The 15,514-nt window shown below is 61.0% G+C and overlaps 2 protein-coding genes across 2 annotated transcripts in view; one reads left to right on the top strand and one right to left on the bottom strand.

The window, feature by feature from the left end:
• Positions 1–6,480, top strand: part of UNC5A (unc-5 netrin receptor A) — a 75,664-nt gene extending 69,184 nt beyond the window's left edge. Inside the window, exons 10-18 of the mRNA XM_006763711.2 lie at positions 17–205; positions 309–611; positions 2,986–3,073; positions 3,319–3,487; positions 3,643–3,876; positions 3,977–4,126; positions 4,208–4,372; positions 4,986–5,164; positions 5,381–6,480. Coding sequence (XP_006763774.1) covers positions 17–205; positions 309–611; positions 2,986–3,073; positions 3,319–3,487; positions 3,643–3,876; positions 3,977–4,126; positions 4,208–4,372; positions 4,986–5,164; positions 5,381–5,546 — 1,643 coding nt within the window. The 3' untranslated portion in view covers positions 5,547–6,480. The remainder of the gene's footprint in view (positions 1–16; positions 206–308; positions 612–2,985; positions 3,074–3,318; positions 3,488–3,642; positions 3,877–3,976; positions 4,127–4,207; positions 4,373–4,985; positions 5,165–5,380) is intronic.
• Positions 6,454–15,514, bottom strand: part of HK3 (hexokinase 3) — a 17,754-nt gene continuing 8,693 nt past the window's right edge. Inside the window, 17 exon segments of the mRNA XM_006763696.2 lie at positions 6,454–6,784; positions 6,870–7,103; positions 7,266–7,421; positions 7,521–7,704; positions 8,987–9,086; positions 9,258–9,353; positions 11,586–11,705; positions 11,786–11,925; positions 12,016–12,311; positions 12,636–12,869; positions 13,023–13,178; positions 13,665–13,848; positions 13,929–14,028; positions 14,650–14,745; positions 14,831–14,950; positions 15,035–15,189; positions 15,398–15,509. Of these exon segments, the coding sequence (XP_006763759.2) occupies positions 6,640–6,784; positions 6,870–7,103; positions 7,266–7,421; positions 7,521–7,704; positions 8,987–9,086; positions 9,258–9,353; positions 11,586–11,705; positions 11,786–11,925; positions 12,016–12,311; positions 12,636–12,869; positions 13,023–13,178; positions 13,665–13,848; positions 13,929–14,028; positions 14,650–14,745; positions 14,831–14,950; positions 15,035–15,189; positions 15,398–15,509 (2,628 nt within the window). The 3' untranslated portion in view covers positions 6,454–6,639.

Below are 15,514 nucleotides of genomic sequence, written 5' to 3'. Positions count from 1 at the left end.
CCCCCCCCCCCCGCAGCTGCTTCTGGGCCAGAGGACGTGGCGCTGTACGTGGGCCTCGTGGCCGTGGCCGTGTGTCTCCTCCTGCTGCTGCTCGTCCTCATCCTCGTTTATTGCCGTAAGAAGGAGGGGCTGGACTCAGATGTGGCCGACTCCTCCATCCTCACCTCCGGCTTCCAGCCCGTCAGCATCAAGCCCAGCAAAGCAGGTGTGGTGCCTCTGCCCCCAGCTCCCGCCCTGGCTCCCATGCCAGGGGCCCCTGGGCCTGGCCACCCTCAGTGCCACTCCCTGAGTCTGCCTTTATCCTGCAGACAATCCCCATCTGCTCACCATCCAGCCAGACCTCAGCACCACCACCACCACCTACCAGGGCAGCCTGTGTCCCCGGCAGGACGGGCCCAGCCCCAAGTTCCAGCTAACCAATGGGCACCTGCTCAGCCCGCTGAGTGGCGGCCGCCACACGCTGCACCACAGCTCGCCCACCTCTGAGGCCGAGGACTTTGTCTCCCGCCTGTCCACCCAGAACTACTTCCGCTCCCTGCCGCGAGGCATCAGCAACATGGCCTATGGGACTTTCAACTTCCTCGGGGGCCGGCTGATGATCCCTCATACAGGTGGGAAGGGCCCCAAAGTGCTCGGGGAGCTCTCAGAGGCAAGACTAGCATCCGTGTCCCTCCTATGCCACTCAGCCTCACCCCAAACGCGGAGCTGGGCCAGCAAGGAAAGGAGGTCGAGTCTGGGAGACGACCCAGTTGTGGCTGACAGTGGGGCTGGCACTGAGGCCGCGGCCAGAGCTATCTCCCTTCTGTGGCCTGGGGCACAGGACTTCTGTCCATTTGTGTACATGTGCCGGCTCCAGGAGGGCCCTGGGCTCCCAGGTGGGACAGGTGAAGAAACAGCAAAAGACAAGCACCTAGACAGGGGGCTCTTCCACCCACCACCTCACACAACCCCCCTGCCGGGTCTGAGACACCTCGATAAAAAATCCACAGACCTCCATGGGCATCTTTCAAAGAAGCTGCGTACCTCTGGTGTGGCTGGCCACTGCCACCTGAAATTCTCTCTGCCCTCGGCTTAGATGACCTCACATAGCCCTGGGTTTCTCGTCCCTTTTCAGCTGCTCCAGGTGCCTGTTCCCAAATGTAGGTGTTCATCAGAGCTCCCTCCTGGCACCCTCTCCCACTCCATGGCTCTAATCGCCATGTCTGTGCAGATCACTCCCACTCCTAATCCCCAGCCACAGTTCTCCTGGGCGACAGAATCCTACACCCAGCTGCCTCCTGGGCAGCTCCATCTGGAAGTCTCACATTCCTTGTGCCCAAAACGGCACCGTCTCCCACCTTCCCCCACAACCTCCTGCTTCCCGGCTTCCCCCACCTCAGGGACAGCACAGTCGAGTCAGAAACTGGAGGTCACCTTGACCTCCTGCTCTTCTTCACTTGCCCCTCACCTCTACGGCAGTCACACACCCATCCCATCATTCCTCCTCCTCAGATGTTCCTGCACCCCACTGCTCCTCGTCTTCCCGCTGCCTCCCCCGGCCCTGACCACCACGCCTACCTGTCATCGGTCACAGCGCCAGGCATTCGCCCGGCGCAGCCACCCTTCGTCATGTCCCTCTCCTTTCCGGGGCTTCCCAATGCCCCCTGCAAAGCCCACGTGACAAGGCCACAGTGGCTCCTCCCCTGCTGGCCAACTGTGGTGGCCTCTGTCCTCCTGAGGAGGCTTCTGCACGTGGCAGCCACGGTGGGCTCCCAGCACCCCACGCACACACAATCCCCCTCCCCTCCCACCAGGTCTTGGCCTGGCAGCTCTCCCTCTCTGCTTCATGCCTCTGCCCTAGGGATGAGGTGAGATGGTCCGTGCCTGAGGAAGGGGCAGGCACACACGGGTGGTCAGTGACCATTGTGGGGTGCCTACCCCCGCGCCCAGGACTCTTCACTGCCATCCATCTTGTTCTCCCCACTGGGCTGGGTGCTTCTTGAGAGCAGGGCCCGTGGTTTTGCCTCACCTTCCTGAGTGCCTGTCCTCGGCTGGAAGCACTCCATCACTGGCTCCCCTCAGTCCCTGGGAAGTGGTGACCGTCCAGCCGGTCTAGCCAGTCGCCCACTCTGGAGAGCATGCCTGTGCCTTCAGACTTGGTGGGACAGGGTCATAGAATTCTTCTCCCTCTTCTAATGTAGAGGCTCCCTGTCCTAAAAGGGCAGGAAAGTGGGGCACGACCACCCCTCGCCATCCCCAGAGCAACTTCCCAGCCCTGACTGCCTCCCCTGGAACCTCTCCTCCCTCCGCAGGCACTTTCTGATGCTGCCCCTGCAAGACGCTGGGGCAGGGGTGACTCAGCCAGACAGCAGGACACATGCGCAGTGGCTCCCAGACCCAGGAGGGCTATCAAAGCGGCGAGGTTGTTCAAGGCCCCGGCCCCACCTATAGTGGGCCACTGCCCAAGTCATGCATGGTGGCAGAGAGCTGCCTTCCCCAGAGGCGGCCAGGGCCCGTGGAGGTGGCAGGGTCGTGAGCAGGGTAGAAGGGCAGGGCACCCAGACAGAGGCAGCTCTGGGCGGTGGTTCCAGAACAGCGAGTAGGCAGCTCAGGCTGGGCTGGAGATGCTGCTGAGAAGGCAGTTGGGGCCAGAGGCGAAAGACCTTAAATTCCAGGCCAGGGAGCTAGACTTCATCCAGTAGGAGTAAGGGAAGGCGTTAAGCAGGGCAAGGGGAGGTAGGTCCAGCATCCCTGGCACCTTTTGTCTCGGTGTTTTCTGTGCCCAGGCTCACTGGGCATGCTTTGCCCACCCAAGTGTCTTGGCGCTCTCTTGGGGTCGCTGTCATTTGCTTCCTGCCGTGTGGATAGTAGGGCAGTCCCTGTGGCACCTCTGTCCCAGGCCAGGCTAGCACCGATCCGTCCTCAGAGGGAGACTCACAGAGGGGCTGGCAGTGTTTGGTGTCTTTGCAGCCTGGTAAGCCCGGCCCTCCTCTCGCTCTATCACAGGGGTCAGCCTCCTCATCCCCCCAGATGCCATACCTCGCGGGAAGATCTACGAGATCTATCTCACGCTGCACAAGCCGGAGGACGTGAGGTGTGGGCTTGGGCCCTGCAGCTGAGGCTGGGTGGGCCCCCCTGCCTGCAGTCACCAGGAAGCCACCTGCCCAACCACTGCTGGGCCTTGTCTGGTCTGGCCTGAGGGGGATCCGGGGAAGAGCTGCCCCTAAGCTCAACCCAGCTCTGCTCCTGACCCCAGGGGCCGCTGCCCTGCCCCGTCCTACCCAGTCCAGGGTGGTCCATTGATGCCTTTCCCTCCCCACCTGTACTTCCCCACTTGAGGTTGCCCCTAGCCGGCTGTCAGACCCTGCTGAGTCCCATCGTTAGCTGCGGGCCCCCCGGAGTGCTGCTCACCCGGCCTGTCATCCTGGCTATGGACCACTGCGGGGAGCCTAGCCCTGAGAGCTGGAGCCTGCGCCTCAAGAAGCAGTCCTGCGAGGGCAGCTGGGAGGTGAGCCCCACTGCCCACCCTAGGGAGCCAACACAGGCCTCCAAGTGGAGCCCGGCTTCCTACCTGGCCCTTGAGCCAGGTCCCTGTCCCCAGTCTCTGGCCACCCCTCAGAGCTGCACTTGGCCATGAGTTGACCCATCGGGCCCTACCCGCAGGACGTACTGCACCTGGGTGAGGAGGCGCCCTCCCACCTCTACTACTGCCAGCTGGAGGCCGGCACCTGCTACATCTTCACCGAGCAGCTGGGCCGCTTTGCGCTCGTGGGAGAGGCCCTCAGTGTGGCCGCTGCCAAGCGCCTCAAGCTGCTTCTGTTTGCCCCCGTGGCCTGCACCTCCCTAGAGTACAACATCCGAGTCTACTGCCTACAGGACACCCGAGATGCACTCAAGGTACTGCCCAGCCCCACCCTCTGTGCGCCTGGCCCTGAAGGCTGAGGTGCAGGGGGCTCTCCCAGTCCCCGGGCTCAGCTGACCACCTGTGGTCCTGCAGGAGGTGGTGCAGCTGGAGAAGCAGCTGGGAGGACAGCTGATCCAGGAACCTCGTGTCCTGCACTTGAAGGACAGTTACCACAACCTGCGCCTGTCTATCCACGACGTGCCCAGCTCCCTGTGGAAGAGCAAGCTCCTCGTCAGCTACCAGGTGAGGGCGCTCACGGTGCCTGGAGCCGGGCCCACCAGCCACGGGCACCCCTGACACTGCCCTTCTGCCCCCCACCCCCAGGAGATCCCCTTTTATCACATCTGGAATGGCACACAGCAGTATCTGCACTGCACCTTCACCTTGGAGCGTGTCAGCCCCAGCACCAGTGACCTGGCCTGCAAGGTGTGGGTGTGGCAGGTGGAGGGTGACGGGCAGAGCTTCAACATCAACTTCAACATCACCAAGGTGGGCAGGAAGGGCATCAGCACTGCCATAATGTGCGCCACACCCAGGCCCGCCCTGACACCTCCTCCTCGGAACCAGAAGCCGCTTGGCCTCTTCCGCCGAGCCTCCAGGGAGAGGTGCAGGTGCAAGTGGACAGATGCAGACACATGCAGTGGGACTGACTTGGAAGGGACTGAAGAGGATGTGGGAGCAGCAGGAAGGAGAGGTGGAGCGGCCTGGGCTTCCCTGAGGAGGACTCTGTCCTGGGCCTCAGAGGATCAGTAAGAGTGAGACAGGCAGCAGCGAGGGAAGGGCAGCGTTTCTGGCAGTGTCTGAGTTCAAGGACACAGGCGGTGAGAGGAACACGGTGAATCCCGAGTGTTCAGCAGAGGCTGAGCGGGGTGGGGAGGGTCAGGGCTACTGGGGGAGGAGGGGAAGGGGGCCAGATAGCTCCTGTGCTCACTGGCTGTGTGACTTTGGCAGGTCATTACCCCTGAGCCCCAGTGGGGGTGTCAGGTGGTGCTTTGCTCTAAGGTGGTTTGGGCGCTCCCCCAGGAGGTTGCCATGGGCTTGGCCAGGGAAAGTTCTAACAGTCATCTTCACCCCTTTGCTGTCCCCCCTCCCCCCACCCCAGGACACAAGATTCACGGAGCTGCTGGCTCTGGAGAGCGAAGGGGGGGTCCCAGCCCTAGTGGGCCCCAGTGCCTTCAAGATCCCCTTCCTCATTCGGCAGAAGATCATTACCAGCCTGGACCCACCCTGTAGCCGAGGTGCCGACTGGCGGACTCTGGCCCAGAAACTCCACCTGGACAGGTGCCTGGGAGATGGGCAGGGGGGATTGCAAAGGCCACCTGTAGTCCAGCCTGGCAGGGTAGGATTGGGTGGGGTGGACAGGACACTCTGTGGGGCCTGTGGCCCATCCATCAGCAGCCAGGGCATCCAGTATGGTTGACAGAGGGGTGGGCTGGGGGCAGGAGGCAGTAGCCTGGAGCCCACTAATGGGCTCCCTTCCTCCCCTTCTCTCCACAGCCATCTCAGCTTCTTTGCCTCCAAGCCCAGCCCCACAGCCATGATCCTCAACCTGTGGGAGGCAAGGCACTTCCCCAATGGCAACCTCAGCCAGCTGGCTGCAGCAGTGGCCGGACTGGGCCAGCCAGACGGCGGCCTCTTCACAGTGTCGGAGGCTGAATGCTGAGGCCAGCCAGGCCCCCACACCTACACTCTCACCAGCTTTGGGACCTTCCAGGGACAGGCAGAGCCGGACGGGGCCTCCTCACACCGGGGAGCTATGTGGACAGGCCCCTCCTGGTGAACGCTGTCTCTTCACAATGGCCCTTCAGACCCTGCCCATGCTCCCGCCCCGCCAGGCTGGCACTGCCACCTGCCCCCAGGGCCCAGGCTGGACAGTGCCAAAAGCCAACCCAGGCCCAGCCCCTGTGTGTGTGTGTGTATGTGTGTGGTGCTACCTCTCCCCCCGCCCCTGGCCGGGGACCGCACACGCACAGCATGTGTGCACACACTGGGCTCGGGACGCACCCTGGAGCTCCTGCCTGAGCTGGACCTTATGCAAACATTTCTGTGCCTGCTGGGTAGGGGCACGTCTGAGGGGCCCGGCTCCAAGCCTGTGGGACTGAGGGCCACAGCCGGATGGGGGGCGGCCCCTGGATTCAGGCACACGACCCCCACACGGGCATGTGCCCACGCATGTCTCGTGTGTCATCTCACCGGCTTCCCCCTCCCCCGCACACACGTCATGCTGTACACCTGGAGGCCACTCACACCTCTCACGCCCGGTATCAGTCCACATCTGCCTCTCACATGCTGCCCTTCTCCCACCCACCCAGGGACGCCCAAGGCTCCTCCCTGATCCTCCCCCTCCCCCACCAAGAGGAGCCCTGCCCGACGGGGCGTGTGAATATGCAACGGGAGTCCTGGGCTGGACAATGGCGAGTGTGCGTGCCGTGGCGTGCCCGCTCCTGGGGCCTGTCGTGTGAAGCTCGTGCCCTGACTCTGTCTTAAGTGCATTCATGCACTTACACTTGGCCTTATGTACACAGCCTTGCCCGGCCGCCGGGGCGCGTAGGGATTTTAGCGGACGTGAATGTAAATAAATTATATATATATTGCTAGCCCAAGTGCTGCTTCTCTCGGGGAAGCCAGAACTTGAGGTCAGTGGCCACAGAGGGGTCACACATGGGCTGTTCTGGGAGTCCTGGCTGGCTGAGCCTGGCTGGGGCACAGGTGGGGCCCCAGCCCTGGTCCAGCACAGCTGGTTCCTGGAGACTTCTTCAGACACGGGTCTGGTTGGCCAGGCGACAGGCAACGGCAGTGACCAGGGCTGCACCTTTGCCCGACCCATCCTCCGACTGCAGGAAGGTGACTGCACAGCGAGGGGCCAGCTCCTGCACAGTGGCCGCCACCAGGCGAGAGAAGCTGTGAGAGGAGGGGCAGAGGTGAGCCCAGGCCAGCCAGGCCCTACCCAGGCATGCCTCCCACCCAGCCTGGCATCCAGACTCACTGGGGGTGCAGCTTGTAGAGGGTCCCATCCACTCCCACAGACACAGTCAGCTCTTCCAGGCCCCGGTTCTCACGGATCTTCTCCACCACGGCAGCCACACCTGCCCCACAGAGCTGGGCTGCCCGCTGGGACACAGCCTGGCACACCTCCAGGACCATCAGGGTATCATCCGAGGTCAGGGGCAGCCCCAGATCCTCAAGGATGGCTCGGACCTGCCTCAGGGCCAGGCTGTCACTGGGGACAGGAAGGAATAGAACACAGAGGTAGGGTCTGGCATTAGCTCCCCTCTCGTGGCTTCTGTCCTCCTAGGTGGACCTCCCTCCAACCAGCCTTCCACCCAAAGTGAACAGAAAGACCCCTTTGGGAGGTGGGAGGCGGTAATGCACGGCTCGGCACCTTTCAATCTCAGACAGAAACTTGGTCTTGAAAATGTCCCTGGTCTGAAGGCTCTGGGTCTGCTGACCCCGGAAAAGAACTCCAAGGCTGGTCAAATGCAAGAGGATGTGGCGGACGATCTCCCCCAGGTACATGCCACTGATCATCTTCTCAAACCTGCATGGAAGTGTGTGTGCCCACAGGGTAGGAGACCCCATCCACTAGCATCACCAGCGGAAGCCACCACCAGCCACCCCTGCCCGGCCCAGCCCACACCTCTGTTTGCCAGGGTTGATGGATGCCTGGTCCACACTTGCATCGAAGCAGGTGCTGAGCGTGTCCAGAGAGCCATCATCCCCAAAGGCGCCCCACTCCATGTTGATGCACATGTGGCCTAGGTCCCCAGCCACTCCTGCCACGTTCCGGAGCTCCTCCATGTAGCAGGCATTGGTGCCGGTTCCTGCAGGAAGGCCAGACGGAGTAGGAGCCATTTACTTAATCAGACAGGTCCCCCTCTGAACCCTTCCTGCACTGAGACGGCAAAATGTGGGCTCATTTTTACATCTCCATCTCCCCACACTCATGGCCTGCCCCCAGTCCTGGTCTTCTTTCCTTCCTGACATTCTTGTGCAGCTCCTGCCAGCACCAAGCCCCTGGGCCTCCACTGCTTCCCCTTCCAGCTCCACCATCGCTGCATCTCCCATGCTTCCCCCGGGCACTCCTAGAAATGCCACCAGCTATGCCATTCCCCTGGGAGATGTGTGACAGCCCTCCACGGTCTGCAGGTGAGACGCCTAAGCTCCCTGAACTGGTCTTCAGTTCCTTAGTCAAACTAGCAGGTGCTGGGCCAAGAGCCAAGGACTGAGACAGGAGTCAGACCAGAGGAGCCCCGCAGAGGCCAGAGGTGGGGCAATGAGCAGACAACTCAGAGACTGCCCGTATGTGCCTAAATGAAGGTGCAAAGAAGAGCATCCTGGGAGTGCCAGTGAATCATCCTGCCTAGAGGGTCAGGAAAAGCTACAGAGAGGAAGTAAGTTGGGGTTTAGCCTTGAAGCCAGGAAGCACAGAAAGGAACGGCATTCCAGGCAGAGGGCAAAGGCATCCCTTTCCTATCCCAACACCCGGTCAGCTCTAGGCAGGTGAACTTGCAACCCCTCCCCCCTTGACTTCCTCCATCCAGTGATTTATTCCCATGGCAGTTTGGGCACACCCCTCCGAGCGCCTGCCCATGCCAGGCTCTATGTTCAAGAAGCTCCCAGTCCCATGAGTGGCTATCACCCACCCAGTGCTCTGAGAGATGGATGCCTGAGGACCTGTGGGAGCCCTCCTTCCCTGCCCAACCAAATCCCTTCTTTCAAGGCTTTCTTTGCAAGTCCCACTCATCGTGGGACCCCTTCCTTTCTGAGCTCAGCCTGTCACCCTGGCACAGAGTCAGGTTCAGCTCTCTCTGACTGCCACGTGCTATTCTAGGCTCAGGCCCTGCTAAATGGTCAGTTCTGAAAAGGCAGGTGTCTTCTCCCTTTATGTGTCTTCCTGTCCCTTCATCCATCCCTCAGCTGGCCACAGGATAGGCGCTTAATAAAGACTTAGAATCTTGGTTGACCTAAAGGACCCACATAGCTTATTCTCTGTCAATCCTTGGCACCCTCCCCGCAAACCCCCTCCACCCCGGCTCCAAGCACCGAGTGTCCCATGAATTAGCATCAGGCAGTAGGGACACAAAAGAGCGGGGCCCTCCTCACCAACAATAAGGCCGACCTCACAACGGGGGTCCTCATAGCCACAGGACATCATGGTTCCCACTGTGTCATTGACAATGGCAACGACATTCAGCTCCATTGCCTGCACACAAAAGGATGAGGCTAGTTGCTGGGCAACATGGTCGTCACGGCAACTGGTGCTGGACCCAGAGGTCTCTACTGCAGAGGGTCCCCCTCTTAGGAAGCAAGAGATCCTTTGCTCACCTCAAGGCCTGCCACAGCCCCAAAGCACCCCTGGAGGCAGACTCCTTACCTGTCTGCGTTTAAGGGCTTCCCGCAGCAGACGCACGACGTCTTGGCCCTCACAGTCTGATGCATTGAAACCCTTCGTCCAGTTCAGGAGGATGCCCTGGGGTGGGACCAAGGCAGGGGACCCCTTGGAATCTCACTTGGCCTCCCCAAAACCTGCATCTCCTCCAGCATACCATGTTCCCCCAGGTCCACTCTGCCCATACAGCAGAGGGCCTTGCCCTCTACCCCCTGCCAAGTCCTCAGAAGCCTTCCAGTGTGAAGAAACCTATTAATAAACGTTCAACCTATGTTAGTACCAGAATGCTCAGATGCTCTCGGGGTTTGGCCATTTTAAGACGGTTGCCCAGAAGGAATGGCCCTTCGTGATTGGGTTAGGAAGGGATGGAGCTTGTCAAATGAGTGCTGTGTGTGAGAAAGGGGAGGCTCAGGGGGTCCACATGGCAGCAGGTTCTGCTCTTCTGAAAAGAGCTAGCCAGAGTCGCTTGAGAGAAGGAATTCTTGGAGCTGGGACAGAGCTGTGTCATTGGGAGATTCACACGTGTGTGCCAGATGTAAGTGAAGGACGAATAGAAAAGCCAGAACCCAGACATGTGGGCCGGATGGAAGGGGACAAGACGGCTAAGCCTTTACTGGGAGAAATTGGCCTTAAATTGTGAACTCAGTGACGGGGACTTGGCTGTGCTTTTCTTGGTGTGCTTCTCTAAGGGCGGGGGTAGGGGGGGCGGGGAGAAAATGACTGCTCTGCCCACGGGGAAGCATGGAGAGCAGATCTGAAAATCTTTAGGTCAGGAGATTAGGAATACTAACCAACATTTCCCCCAGTAATATTGTCGTATCACTTTCCCTATACGACTACATCTAGGGTGTTCTGTGCTCATTGTCCCCAAACCAGAAACCAACAAGAGTGAATGAGAGGGAGGCCAGTTTGTGGGAGACCAGATCATGAGAGTTAGCAAAGCTTTCCTGCTCCCAGAGAAGACAAAGAACCCCTGGCCTGGGAAGTGGGGGTGGGGTCGGCAGAGCCAGGTTTCAGATGGCTTCCTGAGAGCGGTGCTCTGTGCCCCCCACGCTGGGCCCACCCTTGGGCGGGAAGGAAGGAGACACAGGATTTGGGTGATCTGAGAGGAGAAGAGGCCTCTGCCCTCCTTCCCCAGGGAGGTGTGAGGACCCAAGAGAGGACGTAGTAGCCCCCTACTACTTCCCAGTGGGGGTCTGGTGTCTCCCCAAGAGTTTCCCTTTTGTGTCTGCACATTCATTACAACGAAGGACGATCACTGTGCAGCCGAGAGGGGCCCCTGGGGGGGGGGGGGGTCTCCAAATTGATCAACATTAAGTTTTCACCCTCCAAAGATTGTGGGTTCAACACAGACATTTAGTTCAGTGATAGATCAATAGGATCACGTTTCCTGCATGCCTGCTTTTGCATCTTGAGTCCCACCTGCTTCTCACACTTTATAAGAAATAATCAAAAGGCGCCAGCTGCTCAGCCCGGAGCGAGAGGACCAGCCGAGATGCAGTGGCCGTGTGGGTGGGGGAAGGCAGAGTACAGGGGCACGCATCTGGGCGGGCAGGGCCGGAGCAGAGGGCGACAGCCACGCAAGGGCTGGTTGGAGCCAAGGAGGCAGAGCTGCTCAGAGACGCAGGTAGGACAGGACGCAGTGGGCACCTTCGGGGACTGTGTACCCCTCATCATAGCAATTTTTCGCACAAGTTGGGATGTTGAGGAGGGGACTCGTGAGAACCTGGACTAGAGGTCCAGGAGGACCTGTTTGCATGACAGGCCTCAGTGTGTGCACGAAAAGTCTAGCGTTCTTGTTGAAGGGTGCGTGGAGGTGTGTGCTGAGAGCCTGCTGCTCTGCCACCCCAGTTAGGCACCCACCCCAGCCAGGCACTGAGAGGGACGCTGGCAAGGCCGGGAAGGGGAGAGAGGGCAAAGGACCCGTGTGAGCACAGCCCTTCCAGCGCCTGGAGCCAATGCTGCTCCCTGCAGGCCCTGGGCCAGACACCAGTGCGTGGTCAGCCCAGACCTGGGCCTGCACTACTCCCAAGGGCCCACGCCTACCCCTGGCTCCACTCTCCTGCTTATTGGCAGCCCCGGGGATACCCGGGTCCTTCTCCATCCAGGCCTCTTCGTGACTGGATTCCGGGCCACTTGACCCCTTCCACCCGTTGGGCACACTGCAGTAGGGAAACTGAGGCCGAGTGCAGCTCAGCCCAGTGGTGCCTCTGCCTGCCCCTCCCCCAGTCCTCTCCCCAGCCTCCTGCGAGGCCATGAGGGCATGTGGGTGGGAAGCCCTGGGAACGCCCTCCCCCAGCCCGCCCCCCTCACCTGGTCCAGGCCAAGCTGCCTGCACGGGAAGGAGAAGGTGAAACCCAGGGGGAGGCTCTGCCCGCTGAGGCCCTGCTTCTGCTGGAAGTCCACGATGCAGTCCACGATGTGGTCAAAGAGCTGAGGGGCGGCGCAGGTCAGCATCGGGGAGAGGGGCACCGGCCCTTCCCTGTGCCTGCTTCAGCCCCAGGCTGTGATACCTGCTGCCCGGAGCCCCGAGCCACACACTCAGGGATGGAATAGACCTGGTTGGTGATCTGCACGCCTTCTGTGGCCACATGTACCAGGAGGACTCGGAAGTTGGTGCCTCCAAGGTCCAGCGCCAGGAAGTGCCCCCGCTCTGTGGGACAGAGGACAGAGTGGCTTCACTCAGCACACACTGACCCCCAGGAGCCCATGCCCCAGTCACACACTCAGGCCAGGTCCTCACCGCTGCCATCAGGAGTGGCCCGGACATAAGTGGGCAGCATTCGGAGGGAGGAGGCCTCCCCTTGGAGCCCCTTGACCATGGCCTCCCGCATCTGTGCCTGCACCACTGCCAGCTGCTCACGGTTCAACCGGAACGGTGCCAGGGTCTCCTCCAATAGGCGCCGGTGGGCAGCCAGGCGGGCAGCCACCGCGGTCACCATTGCCACACCCCGGCCGCCCCCGTCCACAGAAGGGATAAAGGAGACATCACATTCAGGGGCCAGGAGCGTCACCGTCTCCTGCAGGACACTGAGGAACCTGCACAAACACATGTGAGGCCCACCCGGGCTTGGCACCAGGCCCTGACCCCCAGAGCTTCCTGAAGCCTGGACCCCATCATTTCAAATCAGTTCAATTCTAAGTTTGTCTGTGCACCAACGCCATGCCCAGTGCCCCAGGGACCCCTCCCTTGCACACCCAAGGAGAAGCATCTTTTCTCTCCTCTGACCTCTTTTGGCTCCCAGCCCCCATCTGGCCTCACCCTGCCCTGCAGCCATGGTACTGGAGTGCCCTTGGGTGCTTGTCACACACACACACGTGTTCCTGCTACCTGCTCACACAGGATCTGTGTTTTCCGAATACCTGGGGTGCTGCTCAAACACTCGGCCTCCAGTGGCCACAGCGATCTGAAGCGTCTGCTGCTCCCGGCTGTGCTGGAGGCGGGTGAGGACGGCAGCCAGGGCAGCGGCGCAGAGCTGGGCGGCTCGCGTGCACACTGCTGCGCACACATGTTGCACCAGCTCAGCATCCGAGGCCCCTGGGTTCAGGCCCAAGTCCCGCAGGATAGTGTGCACACGGGCTGTCCCAGCCGAGGCGCTGGGGGGACAGGGTGCTACTTTGAGGGTCAAATATCCCAGAAGCTCCCTGTCCCTCTTCCCCCAAAGCCCCGTGGCTACCTGGGGGGCAAAGCATCCTCCCTCTCCCAAGCAGAAAAGTCCATTGTTCACCCCACTGGCTTCCCGCACTCACTCCTCCATCTCGGCCACGTGCTCCAGGAGGATGCCCCCTCGGCTCAGCAGGGCACGGGAGGTGCAGCCACCAAAGAGGACCCCGTGCTGGGCCAGGTGAGCCAGGACCTGCCGCACCAGCTCACCCAGGTACAGGCCGCCAATCATCTTCTCAAACCTGCCGGCCGGAAGGGTGGCTGGAGAGGCTTTCCTAAGGCTCGGCCCACATGGGCCCACCAGTGAGAGCCTCAGGGAGACATCCTTTTCTTTAGGGTCCCCAGGCTGGAGGTTCCAGAAGCAAATGACTTCCCAGGAGACAGGTGGGTGTTTACCCAGACCCCACTGTCCCCTCCAGTTTGGGTTAGGGTTAGGGGGCTTCTGGAGGGTGGCAGGACCCAAAGGGGAGGGTGGGACACTTTACTCAGCTACCCCCAATCTCCAACTCCTGTCAGGGCTACCCAGAGCCAGGAATAAGGGAGGGCTACGGTGTGAGAACTCTGAGTTCTAGAACCTAGAGCCCTTCCTTCTATGAGCCTGGCCAGGGCCCCTGAGGGGCAGCCTGGAGCTCCTGGTAGGGAGTGGCTGGCCCTCAGGGCTGGCACACAGGACAGTGGAGAGGATGGGGAGCAGGCAGAGAAGGGCCTAGAGTAGAAAGTCAGGCCACCTCTGGGCACCGGGATTCAGGGACTCCTGGTCCAGGATGCGGTCGAATGTGGTCAGCACTGACCCCAGGGCCCCATCATCACCGAAGGAGCCCCACTCGATGCTGACGCAGACGCGGCCGCGGTCCTCATCCAGCACCGCCACGTGCCGCGCCTCCTCCATGTAACACGCGTTGGTGCCAGTGTCTGACAGAGATGACCTTATCAGGGCCTGCCCCCAGGCAACCGTACTCCCCACCCACTGCCACAAATGGCCCATGGCTCACCTACAACAAGCCCAACCTCGCAGGGTGCAGTCCCCAGCTCGCAGCCCATCATGGTGCCCACCGTGTCGTTCACCACGGCAACCACATCGATGCTGCAGGCCTGGACAGCGGGAGGGCAGAGCAGGGGAACCTCAGGTTGGGCAGGGCTGGGGCCCTGTCTGTGATGGAGACTCCCAAGCCAGATTGAGGCCACTTGCTGGCTCACCCTCATCCTGGCCTGGCTCCCCAAGCCCTTCCCGTCCAGCCCTGACTTCCAGCCATGCACACAGTACAGCGGCCATTAGTTCCAACAGCCTGGCCTCCTCAGGCAACAAGACATTAGCATATGCCCTTCTCTGAAACTACATCCTCCCCAGCCCCAGCTTATGCACCTGGCAGTCTCCTCCTCCAAGTCCTTGCTCGAGGCACAGTGGGCCCTCCCCAGGGCTCCCAGGGCCATGGATCCCCCTCAACCGGGACAGCCTTTTATTGAATGCTTTCCCCACTGGACCAAGAGGCCTTGAGGACAGGCTCAAGCCTTTTCATCTTTGTTTCCCCCACGGCCCTAAGCATTGGTTTGACCTTTCTTGACCTCAGTCTCTTTACCTAGAAAATGGGAGTGGCAACAGCATTTACCTCAAGGTTAAACTGGATAAAGGATGTAAGCAGGAAAGAAAAGCAGGCCCTCCCAGAAGCACAGGGCAGGCCACATGGTTGTCCCATGGCCCCTGCCCCCACTCACCCCCTGCCTCTCAATGGCATCTCGAAGCAACTGGACCACATCCTGGCCTTCCACACCACTGCACCTAAAACCTTTGGTCCAGGAAATGAGGGTACTCTGGGGGCAGAAAAGTGGGGTCACTCCAACAGCCTTCATGGGGCTGTGGCCCCTCCCCACCGTCCCCATGCCCACTCCACCTCACCTTGTCCAGGCCCGTCTGGTGACAAGGGAAGGAGAAGTTGAACCCAAGCTGCAGGCCCTGTCTGTCCACAGGGTGCGCATCCAGGAATTCAGACAGGCAGCGAGCCGCAAAGTCGAAGAGCTGGGGGACACGGAAGGGGCTCAGCTCTGCCCAGCGGAGCCCCAGCCACCCTGTGTTCCCACTGCCTGGGCAGGGAGCCCTCACCTGCTGACCAGGACCCAGCATCACCTCTTGGGGGATCAAAAACTCCTGGCTCCGGGGCTCAATCCGGTGCCCCTCAGTCCCCGTCAGGGTCACCCACAGAACACGCAGTGAAGCCCCCGTGGCTCCCAGCTCCAGCACCACGAAGTCTCCTTGCTCTGAGGACAAGTGGTCACAGAGAGGCAAGCAGCTGTTGATACCAAGCTCTCTGCCTCCCAGAAACATTCCCAAGGCCTGCAGAGTCTTGTCAAGGGAACTTAGAGATGGGAACCTTAGAGGTAGGGACAGGGATAAGAGACTACCCCCTCCCCCAGATGACAGCCCTCTCCCCAGGCCCGGCCACCTGTCTTAGTCTATGTCACCCACCAGTGCCATGTGGGGTGGACCCCACATATGTGGGCAGCATCCGGACAGCAGGGGCAGGGCTGGCCTGGCCCATCAGTGCCTGCTCCATGGAGCGCAGGAGGCTGGCTTGGATCTGCC

Source organism: Myotis davidii, unplaced genomic scaffold (genome assembly GCF_000327345.1).
Source record: "Myotis davidii unplaced genomic scaffold, ASM32734v1 scaffold319, whole genome shotgun sequence".
Taxonomy (NCBI): Eukaryota; Metazoa; Chordata; class Mammalia; order Chiroptera; family Vespertilionidae; genus Myotis; species Myotis davidii.
Note: the sequence above shows the minus strand (reverse complement) of the source record. Positions and strands in the feature narration are given on the sequence as shown.